The following is a 12,490-nucleotide window of genomic DNA, read 5'->3' as shown; positions in this document are numbered from 1 at the left end:
CTCTGCGTAATTTGTAATACAAACTGGCATAAATGTCTGTGTAATTTGTCATAAGCTTTAACAGTTATGCAGCAAACTGACTGAACATATACTACGGTCAATAATTATATCGTGAACATGCATACGTCCAGATAGGTTATGCAGTTATGCAGCAATCTGACTGTACATTTATGCAGCAATCTGACTGTACATATGCAGCAATCTGACTGTACAAACATGCATAAGCCTTTCAATAATTATATCGTAAAGTCCGGTCAAAAAAGATGCATACTTCGAGGTTATTGACATAACAATATTGTACAGAAACCTGGAAGAATCAAATGCAAGAAACAGACATTACATTTCAAACAGGTTGGAACAACATGCCAGTTTAGAAAAAAGCTGATCCCAAAGTTGTCAATGACATAACTAAGAAACGTCTACGGTCTTTGGCCATAATATACACACATGACTGATCTGGAGTTTAGGGAACCATTGTATACAAAATATATTACATGACCAAACTAAACTACATCCTTTAGACCTTGAATCTTTGGATGTCTTGGAGCAGCGATAATGCTTTGTTCTTCGAGTGGAATGTGATGTAATGCAGCGCAAGAGACCGTATCTCACTGGTGTTGCCCTGCAATACAAAAACACTGAGTTAGTTATACCTCTGTTCCATGTGTTGCCATGGGCCAACTGTAGAATTAAATGGTAAATTTGTACATACTGCTTCTATGTCTGACCGCAAAGATCCTTCGTCGCATTGATAAAATAGAATGTAACCCATGACATAAAAACCACAGTCATTTGATCCAGCTACCATGTTAGGACAATTTTGGCACAAGTCAATTGTGAAGTTACCAAACTTGGGAAAACATGAACTGGGCCGCACATGTTGTATTGCTTTGTTTAATCTGCTCATAATAACCTTAGCCCAGGGTAACTTTCTGCCACCTGAGCCCAAATGTGCAAAATGATAGTCCTTCCATGTAGTTCCACCAAGTGTTGGTCCATATGGGTTGGAATCTAAAATATGAATGCACTTCTTGACCTTGTTGACAACATACAATGTCCAATGCCCCCTGCTTACCATGGGGACCATGATCTGACCGTGTAAAAAAAGCATAAAATTAACAGGGTAACTTACAAAAGCATAACAATGTGATATGTTACATTTAAAAGGAATTGTGTTTGGATTATGAAATAGGATTGTTACCGCTTTGTATTGGTCCAACTCATCTGTCTCAGGCAATGAATTGTCTAGAAGTGTGTGGAGTACAGATTCATCAAAAGGTTGAGGATTGCGACTGTGTCGTTCCTGTTCCTCAAAGTTGAGTATTGACTGCAATAAACAATATAAATGGAGTGAGTGTACTTGGGTTGATCTAATTTGTATATGAAAATGGTGTATGTAAGTTACAATAGTTTACCCCAACATTAACATCAAGAACCAAACTGTTTGAACTCATGGAAGTCTGCTGATTTTTTGCATCATGAATAACACATTGGATGAAACACTGCATGAATCCATTGTCGAGACACTTCCCATCGGCAAAAGATTCATATATGTCAGAACATGTCGCTGAATATTCACCATAATCTATTATGGTCCTGGTGAATTTTTTAAATCAATTAGAAAGGTGGCGTAAATCTACAAGCATATAAACAAATTTAGATTAAGTATGAACTTCGTACCTGCCGGTGTCAGATTGCAGACCACACAAATATTCGCGTAGAGCTAACACAGTTTGCATCTCCGAATCAAGAGAAGCCTGGCCAACCTGTGGAGTGTTTGTAGCTGGATCGGTTTCAACATAAACCTAAAAATATATATGAAAATATACATAAAACTCTGTGAACAATTTTGACAACTATAAAGAAAATGAAAATAACTGAGCTGACATAAAGTGGAATATACGTATGTGGAATGAAGTGTCATAAACTGGCATAAAATTAATGAGCTGCCATTACTGATACATATCAAGAGAAAGAAATATTCTTGCAAACTGCATAAATGAATGTGTAATTTATCATAGTCAGCTAGCAGTTATGTAAAAACTGCATGCACATCTACACAGCATATATGTATATGTAAATGGGCATAACACTGATTTGTAAGATGCATAACCAATTTAGACTGTGAAGCATGGCTGTAAAAAATCTGTGATAAGTTGAACACTACAAAGAAAATGTAAATTACTGAGCTGACATGTTCAGATGGAGTCTGATCAAAGCATGGACCACTGTCAGGCAAGTCTGTTTCTGCCACTTGTTGTACGCCGCCAGTAGACTAACAAATGATGGTATAAATGGATTACAAATTTAGTAAACTGCTAATGAGAATATAGAAAAAACACGAGGGGGTTTAGACATACCTTGATTTGCGGTGTCGCATCAAATATCGGCGCGTCAGGATCCATGTGTGGTGTTGCTTTAGGAGTGACGTTTGTATTGGTCGGCATGTTCTTGCCACCGTCACCATGTTTACCCTGAAAGAATTGTAATGGTTATATGCTATTTACATAAAACGATTAATACAACCCTAGAATGAAAAATACAATGATTGTAAAAACATTACCACTGAGGTTGTAGGTGTTTTGTTCTGTTTCGTTATATTTGTATGAACCAGTAGATCAATATCAGCTTCATCGGGACAACTTTCTAATAGTACACGAATATGTTGTTGCCTTAACAGTAATTCATGTACCTGTGTGTCTATAAACTGCGTATCCAGCTGAGAAACTGGAGTAGACATATCGGGTACAGTTGGGGGGGCCGGACACGTACATCCTTCTGTACGTGTCATGTAAACAAATAAAACATTGTTAAAAATAATGGCATCAAAACCATATGGATAAATGATTGCATAACTTTTTTATATTGACGTAAATACATTAAACAGACTAACCAGCTGTCTGGGGAAGAATATCATCTGATTTTGATGTGGTTTTCTGCACATCATAAGCATCTTCGTTGTCACCCGCCTCGGCACGGAGGACCTCATCAATTAACTCGCCAAAAACATCAGATAGATTGAATTGTTTCTCAACAATCTGCTGAAGATTCTGTTTAATAACTGAACACGCCTTACCAACCTCCGCATCAAAATGTGACAGCTTCTCTATGAAACCCATGCGGTGGCGGGATGGAAGCTGATTAAGCTTGCTTGATATCAAATCCCTGATGAGCGGGAGTTCGATGTGAATTGAGTGCTGTCCAGATGGGTCAGGACGAGGAACATCAAAAGCGTTGGTCCTGGTCTTATGCTGTTGTATATTGAAAATTATTAAGTAAATGTATAGCATATAACTGGATATTATGTTGAAATTCTATGACAAACAAATATATAAATAGAATCATGCCTTGAATTGTGCATGAACGGGTGGTACATCTGTGTAGCAGGTCTCTGAGGAGCTTCGGAACTAAAAAAAATGTGTGAGATATGGAGTAAAACTAAAAAAAATGATTGACACATAAGAAAAAATACCGAGCAATGTCCAAATGCTTCTTCTCCTTTGTGTATCTTGCCCTTGTCAGCTCTTGTCAGGGCTTGAATAATATTCCTATCAAAGTATTTGATTCGTGGTGTTCCACGTTTGTTCAGGGGTGCCGCTGAGTCATGCAAATGATCCAAATAATACAGCTGCAAAAGGCATAACATGAGTCATTATAAGACATAACAAAAGCATAAACTACGTGTATATGGATTTTGCATACAAGATTATGGGTACATGTAACAGACAAAAAAAGGATATGCTTACAAGAATAACGATGGAACATCCATAGATGGTTGTAGAAACGTTCGTAACGCTCCTGTTATGCCACTTCTTGGCAGCTTGGCATAAATCATTGAAAATAAGCTGACACCAGTCAATCTGGTGGAAACGATCCATCTGCTCGGTTAAAAGAACCTCATGGTTCGTTATTCCCCAGCTGGCAGTAGGGAACAACAACCTATTGAACAATATCAAGAAAAAGCATCTGATGCTTAAATCATCGTCAGAACCTTTCCTCAAACGATCTTGTAGAGCTGTAACCCCAAAATCTTCTTTCGATAGCCCAAGTTCAGCTCTCAAATTGTTGGCAACAACAGCTTCATCGATGCCCAATGCAGTTCCTCCCCCAGCATTCGGTAAACCCAAAATTAGGTGCACCATATCCTTTGTTATTTTCAGCTCCTTTCCAGGGCCAGCTCGAATTGTCATGTCATTGGGGTCGAGCTTTTCCATCAGCCAAGCTAAGTGTGATCTGCTGCCGAGTGCATGCAGTCTCATATCAAGAATACTAGAAAATCCCCTACGTGCAATTGCTTGTTGCTGTCTGTCATTTAATATCTGTATGCTTACTAACACATCTTGGGGGTTGCATCTGACGTTCAGCTTCTGCTGGGGAAAATATATAAAATGAATATTGTAAACATTTACATGTGCATAATCGCAACACAATGTTTAACTCAGACATCAAGACAACATGATTTCACGCATAAAAAGGATATATTGCCATAGACATAAATATCTAACCTGTCGGGGTGGGGCACTGCTTTCCGCCGCTTAGTGACTACCTTCTTCAAAACTTTACCAGGGCTGTCGTCCAAGTTACGCTTCTTGGATGATGGCATAAAGTCATCATCCTCATCAGCAGCACGCCTTGTCTCGGGTCTAACAGTCCCCGCCGGAGCACGGGGTATGTCAACGCTGAAGCACTCCTGAGTAGACTGGATTATGATGCGTTTTGGATTGGAAGGTGGTCGGTCTACGTTCTTCATCACTGATGTTCCTACCAAAATAAAACAACACATATACATAAAATACGTAAAGGATCAAAAAAAAGATAAGCACAAAGTCAATTCAGATCAGTTCATGACCATACATTGCATAAATGTATCAACAAAGCAGCATAACACAATATTGTAAATTGCATAGACTTATGAGACTAACTTGATAAAAAAAATCTGCTCATATGCGACATCAAATTAATGTAAAACCTGGTTATTTCGTTTGAGCTGGCCCAATTTGAACAGCATTAGGTTTTATGGCATAATGTATTGATGTATGAATCATACTTCTGTCAACAAATCAACATAACACAATATTGTAAATTGCATAAACTTGTGAGACTAACTTGATCAAAAAAATTATGCTCATATGCGACATCTAATTAATGTATAACCTGGTTATTTCGTGTGAGCTAGCCCAAATTGAACAGCAATAGGTTTTATGGCATAATGTATTGATGTATGGATCATACTTCTGTCAACAAATCAGCATAAACAAAATATTGTAAACTGCATAAAGGTGTGATAGATTGCATAGTATACATTTGTGTCTCCAATTAACTATAAATTTATAATGAATTGGTATTTGATAAATCAAGCAATTGGCAAAATAATAATGTGAACTCTATCTACGATTCAGATTGGAAGAGTTGTTGATGGCTTACCGGAATGTGGATGGGCCTGGAGGGCGGCTGAATCCGATACAGCTGTGCAGGGGACAACCCAACGCGACGAGGGGCTGTGCCAAATGCGTCGGGGACTCGACGTTGAGGACGGACCTCGCGACGGGGTAGGGGACTCGCCGTTCGGCCGACGCGGTGGAGAAGATCGAGGTCTCGGTCTCTGACGAGTAGGAGAACGCAGGGGCGGCACAACCGCCTCCTCGAATCCGGGGCCCTTGCCGGAGACGAAAAACAAGGCCACGGCCTGTTTGCGGCGGAGAAGGCGAGGGCGTGCGGCGGAGAAGGCGGGTCTCTGCGGGGGTGAAGGAGAATGCGACGGCGGGGGAACTGCGGGGGAGAATCTTAATGCGACAGCGGCGGTTAGTCTAGGGTTCGCCGGGCGCCGAGGAGAAGCAGCATACGGCGGCGGATTTGGCTAGGGTTCGGCGGGAGCGATAGTTACGGGAGAGCTGAGTTGAGAAAACGACGGCTCAGTTCCTTGATTCGTGGGCCCGGATTACGTAAACTGCCTAGAATGCGGGAACACGATCTTTTCGTGGGCCCGGATGCCGCGAGACGTGCGCACACCAAAAGAGTGTAAACGGTAACAAAAAGGAGCATAACTCGTATTTATAATTGACGTAACGGTGTATTACAGTAAACCAGTAAAGCGTGCGCGCCGGTCAGAGCACCTGGTCGGTGTCTGGTCGGGGCTTCCTGTAGTTAGAGAGAGCCCAGGGCTCTAAATACTATATATATATATATATATATATATATATATATATATATATATATATATATATATATATATATATATATATATATATATATATATATATATATATATATATACGGCGCTGCTAAAATGCACCTGGGTGCATTCTCTATATTGAATGCACCCAGGCGTAAGTCCTGTTTCGCGCGCCTCCCCGCCCCCGCCGCCGCCGCGCGCATCCCTATCCCCGCGCCGCCGCCGTCTCCTCCTTCTTCATCCGATCCTCTAAACCTAGATCCCACCGCCGTCGAGCGCCTCCCTGTCCTCGCGCCGCCGCGCGCCTCTCTGTCTGCGTGCCTCCCTGTCCCCCGCATTAGGTGGGATTGCAAGCCCGCATTATGTGTGATTGCAACTGTTGTATAATTTTACTCAAATATCTGTTAAAAAATGTAAACAAAATGATTGCAACCGATGGTGTGTTGTAATTGCAACTGCTGGTGTAGTGTGGATGCAACTGCTGAGTTGCTCTTATGTGATTGCAAGTACTGAATAACTCTGAGAAATTTTGTTAAAAAATATGATTGCAACTGCTGGTCTGGTGTAATTGCAACTGCTGGTCTGGTGTGATTGCAACTTCTATATAACTATGTCCAAAAATCTGTTAAACAAACAAGATTGTAACTACTGGTCTGGTGTAATTACAACTGTGGGTCTGTTGTGATTGCAACTTCTATATAACTATGTCCAAAAATATGTTAAACAAATAATAATTGCAACTGCTGTCTGGTGTAATTGTAACTTCTGATCTGGTGTGATTGCAACTTCTATATAACTATGTCCAAAAATCTGTTAAACAAACAATGATTGCAACTGCTGTCTGGTGTAATTGCAACTGCTGGTCTGGTGTGATTGCAACTCCTATATAACTATGTCCAAAAATCTGTTAAACAAAACAATGATTGCAACTGTGTCTGGTGTAATTGCAACTGCTGGTCTGGTGTGATTGCAACTTCTATATAACTATGTCCAAAAATCTGTTAAACAAAACAATGATTGCAACTGCTGTCCGGCATAATTGCAACTGTAAGTCTGGTGTGATTGCAACTTATGTGAAGAGGTTGAGCCGTTCGCGGAGGAGCCGTTCACGGAGAAAGAGGGGCGGGGGCGGGAAAATGAAAAGGTTCTGTCCGGAGCGTGCGGGAGGGACGAAACCGGCCTGGGTGGGACGGTTGGCTCGGACCTGGCACATAGGTTCGGCCTGGGTGCATTCTCTATATTGAATGCACCCAGGTGTAATATATAAATACAGTATATATATATATATATATATATATATATATATATATACCTGGGTGTATTCTCTATATTGAATGCACTCAGGCGTAATATATAAATACACCCTGATCAAGCCTCAGCGCGCCCTCGGCCGTCTTGTTTCCGCGCCTCCCTGCCCCCACCGCCACCGCGCGCCTCCCTGACCCCGCGCCACCATCTCCCTCGCAGCCGCCGAGCGTCTCCCTGTCACCGCACCGCCGCCGTCTCCTCCTTCCTTCGATCCTCTAACCCTAGATCCATGGCCCTACCATCGTTGCCGCACCTTGAATCGCCTCGATGCTCCTCCCCTAATTTCTTGGCGATTGTTGTGGCTGGAGGTGCTGATCCGATATTGCCGTCTTCGATTGCGACAACAGGAGCGGGTGTACGCGGCAGATCAGGTGATCCCTTGCATCACAAGACGTTGCTGATGCCACCACCTTCAATTCCACCTGGATCGCTGGTCACTCCTAATGCAGCCCAGCTGTTCCATCCGGTAAGAAAAAAACAATCAAAAATTGTTGCTCCACCGTCGTTTGTTCAATATTGGTTGCAATTAATGATTGCAACTGCGTGGTTTGTTGATTTTCTGTTGCATCGTTTGTTGCTTGTTGATTGCAACTAGGTGTATCCTCTAATTGCAAACTTGAGTCTCTGTTTTTACTCATTGATTACAATTGCATGGTGTGTTTGTGCTCCAGTTGCAACGTTTGTTGCTTGTTGATTGCAACTAGGTGTATCCTCTAATTGCAAACTTGAGTCTCTGTTTTTACTCACTGATTACAATTGTATGGTGTGTTTGTGCTCCAGTTGCAACGTTTGTTGCTTGTTGATTGCAACTAGGTGTATCCTCTAATTGCAAACTTGAGTCTCTGTTTTTACTCATTGATTACAATTGCATGGTGTGTTTGTGCTCCAGTTGCAACGTTTGTTGCTTGTTGATTGCAACTAGGTGTATCCTTTAATTGCAAACTTGAGTCTCTATTTTTACTCACTGATTACCATTGCATGGTGTGTTTGTGCTCCAGTTGCAACGTTTGTTGCTTGTTGATTGCAACTAGGTGTATCCTTTATTTGCAAAACTCATGATTGCGTGTTGTTCTGCAGGATGCAAACATACTTGATGTGTTTGTCCCCAGGGTGCAGCAAACATTTGATACAAAGGAAGAAGCCTACCTCTTTTACCTTGACTATGCAAAGTTGGCTGGTTTTAGTGTCAGGACAAAAAGGACTAGTAAAGAAACCATACACTGGGTTTGCAACCGTGAGGGGTTTCTAAAGCCAGATCAAGAGAATGAGGAGCCTATGACAAATAAGACATCGATGAGAATTGGTTGCCCTGCTTATGTGAAGGTGAAGGAGGACAAGGAGCGCAATATTTGGTATTTTCATCATGTTCAGGAAGCACACAATCACAAACTTGAACCCTCACAAAAAATGGTGAGATATATGCATTCTCATAAGCAGAGGGAGGCAGCGTTGGATGACCTGTTTGCAATCATGTCAAAGAGTGGTGTGCCAACACAGGCAGCAATGAATGTAATGTCAGAATTATTTGGAGGCCGTCAAAACTGGCCGTTCACAGAGAAAGATGTCCATAACAAGTAGGTCACAAAAAAACTGACATCATATCTTTGTGCGATATATTGACAACAGCATCTTCATTTGTTTTTTCTTTTATGGTACAGGAAAGCTGAGCAAGCAAGGGAGGAGAGGGATGGTGACATGGATAAACTGTTCCAATTTTTCAGGGAGTGCAAAGAACACAATGAATACTTTTACTGGGATGTGGATTTTGAACCAAAAACAAATGTGCTTCAGAGCATTTTTGGTGTCATGCAAGTCAGCGTGCAGAATACAAGGATTTTTGGGATGTAGTCACATTTGACACAACACACAAGACTAACAACAAGCATATGTCGTTGGCCATGTTTGTGGGTTGCAGCAATAATTTGAAAAATGTGTCCTTTGGCCAAGCACTTCTTCGGGATGAAACAATAGACACATTCAGATAACTTTTTGAGACCTTTAAAAGTTGCATGGGTGGTCAGCAGCCTTTTGTGATTCTTACAGGTATGCTTTGGCTACAAAAAAATGCCTGTCACATAATTACTGCTGTGTTGTTGCAACTGTATCTTTGAAGATGATTGCAATGTTTTAAACTGCTTGATTGCAAACCTATTGGGGTTTTTTTGCTGATTTTTATTTTTGACACACAGATGAAGATGCAGCGATGAAGGAAGCAATAAGGATTGTGTTTAACAAGACACAACACCGAAATTGCCGATGGCACATAACCAGAACATGGGATTACGAGCTCGAGGAGCTGTACAAATTGCACAATGATAATAATCTAAAGGAGAAACTGCAGTCCCTGATAAACTATCCTCTGGGGCCCACACAATTTGAGGTGGAGTGGAATAAGCTAGTGGATGAATGTGGCATAAGAGAACACCCTGCAATTGTTGCATTATGGCAGAAAAGGAAGAGATGGATAGCAACATATTTCAAAGGCATGTACTGTGGGCGAATGACTTCCACCCAGAGATCTGAGAGCCAAAACAGGGTTTTGAAAGATGGTTATGTTAACAATGTGACAAGCCTGCATATATTTGCAAAGAGGGTGCTTGACTCGATTCAGCACACAGACCACATGGATGCTGGGGAGTCACACTACTCACAGGTATTTGCCCACACCCCTGAATTTTTTGGTCTGATTGTAAAAAAACTGTTAAACATAAATGATTCCAACTGCTGGTGTGGTATGATTGCAACCCCACATTAGGTGTGATTGCAACTACTGTATAATTCTACCCAAATATCTGTTAAAAAATGTAAACAAAATGATTGCAACTGCTGGTGTGTTGTAATTGCAACTGCTGGTGTGGTGTGGATGCAAGCACTGAATAACTCTGGGGAATTTTGTTAAACAAACAATGATTACAACTGTTGTCTGGTGTAATTGCAACTGATGGTCTGGTGTGATTGCAACTTCTATATAACTATGCCCAAAAATCGGTTAAATAAACAATGATTACAACTGTTGTCTGGTGTAATTGCAACTGCTGGTCTTGATGCAGACTGAAGTTGTCAGAGCCTGCAAATCAAGATTTGATGAGCAACTTAGCAGGGTGTACACTAGGGCTGTGTACAATGAATACAAGAGGGAATATATTAACAGCACAGCTTTTGTGATAGAGCCTGATCCGGGAGTGGAATGCGGTTACTTGGTGAAACATGAGAAAGGCGATGGGACATTTTGCTGGGCACAACACGCATTCAAGGTGGTGGCTGACAAAGCAGCAGGCGTGTATAAATGCGAATGCATGCAGTGGGAGCATACAAGTGAGATGAATTGCAACCTCGTTACATTAAAAAAATTAAACATTGATGTTCCTGCATATTTATATCCAAATTGCAACAAAAAAATGCAGGTCTGTTCTGCATGCACATAATAAAGGCATTCACCCACCTCCAAGTCTAAAACATACCTGAAAAGTACATTCTGAAGCGATATACACGTAATGCAAGATCTGTGGTTCCGTGGGACCGGCACGATGTGAGTGTTGGTGGTCAAAATGAGACAGAGCAGTCAAGGTTGTCGAAGCTGCTGCCAAAGTTAATGCGACTGGGAAGAGCGGGAAGCAAATCTGATAGAGCATACACTGAAACTATCAGGCACATCGACATGATAACTACTGGGATTGAGCTTCTACGAATAGCGGAGATTGGTCCGATTGGTCCGGACGAAGCAACGAATACTGAGTTGCAGCAAGATGCAGAAGGACGGCGGAATATTGGTCCCATTGCACCAACACAACAAAGTTCTCACAACAATATAGAACCTGTTGTGATGCCAACTGGACCTACACCACCACCAGAATCGGGCCTGAATCCAGATTCTGCAAACTGCCTCACTGATCTAAGATTGACTGAACCGCCAGTGTCGCGCACGAAGGGTAGGAAGTCTGCCAGTGGGGCTAAATGTGCTAAAAATAGTGTGGAACCTGCTAATCCATACAGCACATATAGTGGGGGTCAGGGCATAAGAGAGTGCCAAACCTGCCATGTTAGGGGGCACTATAGCACAACATGCCCTCAGAACCCAAACAGAAGCAGAGCGGCCGAGAACAAGGACAAAAAGAGAAGTGCGAAAACTGTAGGTTGGACTCCAAGAAAAAGAGGTCGCCCAACAATAAAAAAAGGACTAGATGGGAATCAAGATGAGGCACAGAGTGAGGGGGATGATACACAGCAATCTGGGTGCACTATGGCGGTGCAGGAGTCAGCAGCACACGCGGTGATTGCAAGAATTAGGAGGGCGACTGTTGTGGACTTGTTCTCAAATGCTATGAATTAAGAACAAGGCAACACAAAATGTTAAACGTTAATGTCCTTCGTCCGCTGAAGCATTATTTCCTCGAGGATATAATGAACTTCGGACGAAGGTTAAAACGACACAATTACGAAGGTTAAGCTTTTATAATTAAATTCACAGAGAGTGCATAAAATAATGTGAGAAACAAAGCATTAAAGATAAGTAAACTATAGATAAACAACATCATTTTTATATTATATAAACTTGATGTATATGAATATAATATTAGATACATTTATACCTCTGCCTTGGCAAGGAATAATTCCCGAGTGATGCGATTGCAATTACAAGAATGCGTGAACAGTAAAGGAGCATTGTTCACTATTTATAGGCACAGGACACAGCCTGTGAGGAATTACAATCATGCCCCTCGTAAAAGTTTACAACAACGACTCAAACATTTATGGACTAAACGGTCATTCTATTTTTAAGTCGGTTTGCAGCTCCGAAGCTTCATGGAGAGGAACCTTCGGTCATCACATGCGGACAGCTTCAGACGAAGCTGTTTCTTCCTGCAGGACCTTCGGCGACGAAGCATGGTCCCAACAGTAGCCCCTTCGCGGTGCTAGATCGTTTTTCGTAACGAGCTTGATCCGTGAAAAAAGTCTCTTAGGCTTCAGGAAGCCGAAGGTCCGAAAAACACCTTCCCTGAGCTCGTTGCC

The 12,490-nt window shown here is 41.7% G+C and overlaps 2 protein-coding genes across 2 annotated transcripts; both read right to left on the bottom strand.

Moving 5' to 3' along the window:
* Positions 1-433: 433 nt before the first annotated feature.
* On the bottom strand, positions 434-2,646 carry LOC103651746 (uncharacterized). The gene is made up of 6 exons (XM_020550663.1): positions 2,361-2,646; positions 2,195-2,275; positions 1,681-1,805; positions 1,416-1,596; positions 713-1,327; positions 434-622 (listed from the first exon to the last, which is right to left on the bottom strand). The coding sequence occupies exons 1-6, from the start codon at positions 2,445-2,447 to the stop codon at positions 518-520; spliced, it is 1,194 nt and encodes a 397-aa protein (XP_020406252.1). The 5' UTR covers positions 2,448-2,646; the 3' UTR covers positions 434-517.
* A 695-nt stretch (positions 2,647-3,341) lies between these two features.
* Positions 3,342-4,243, bottom strand: LOC103634453 (uncharacterized). Its single transcript, XM_020550702.1, has 3 exons — positions 3,747-4,243; positions 3,473-3,628; positions 3,342-3,407 (listed from the first exon to the last, which is right to left on the bottom strand). The coding sequence occupies exons 1-3, from the start codon at positions 4,212-4,214 to the stop codon at positions 3,342-3,344; spliced, it is 690 nt and encodes a 229-aa protein (XP_020406291.1). The 5' UTR covers positions 4,215-4,243.
* Positions 4,244-12,490: the final 8,247 nt, after the last annotated feature.

Source organism: Zea mays, chromosome 3, assembly GCF_902167145.1.
Source record: "Zea mays cultivar B73 chromosome 3, Zm-B73-REFERENCE-NAM-5.0, whole genome shotgun sequence".
Lineage (NCBI taxonomy): Eukaryota > Viridiplantae > Streptophyta > Magnoliopsida > Poales > Poaceae > Zea > Zea mays.
The sequence above is the reverse complement of the archived record's forward strand: the minus strand, read 5'-3'. Positions and strand labels throughout refer to the sequence as shown.

Coding starts and splice junctions, on each gene's coding strand:
- LOC103634453 (XM_020550702.1), bottom strand. CDS start 4,214: ATGGAAAAGCTCGACCCCAATGACATGACAATTCGAGCTGGCCCTGGA. Junction 3,629..3,746: donor GATGTTCCATCGTTATTCTT/GTAAGCATATCC, acceptor TGCCTTTTGCAG/CTGTATTATTTGGATCATTT. Junction 3,408..3,472: donor AAGCATTTGGACATTGCTCG/GTATTTTTTCTT, acceptor CATTTTTTTTAG/TTCCGAAGCTCCTCAGAGAC.
- LOC103651746 (XM_020550663.1), bottom strand. CDS start 2,447: ATGCCGACCAATACAAACGTCACTCCTAAAGCAACACCACACATGGAT. Junction 2,276..2,360: donor ATGCGACACCGCAAATCAAG/GTATGTCTAAAC, acceptor ATCATTTGTTAG/TCTACTGGCGGCGTACAACA. Junction 623..712: donor TGCGGTCAGACATAGAAGCA/GTATGTACAAAT, acceptor TTTGTATTGCAG/GGCAACACCAGTGAGATACG.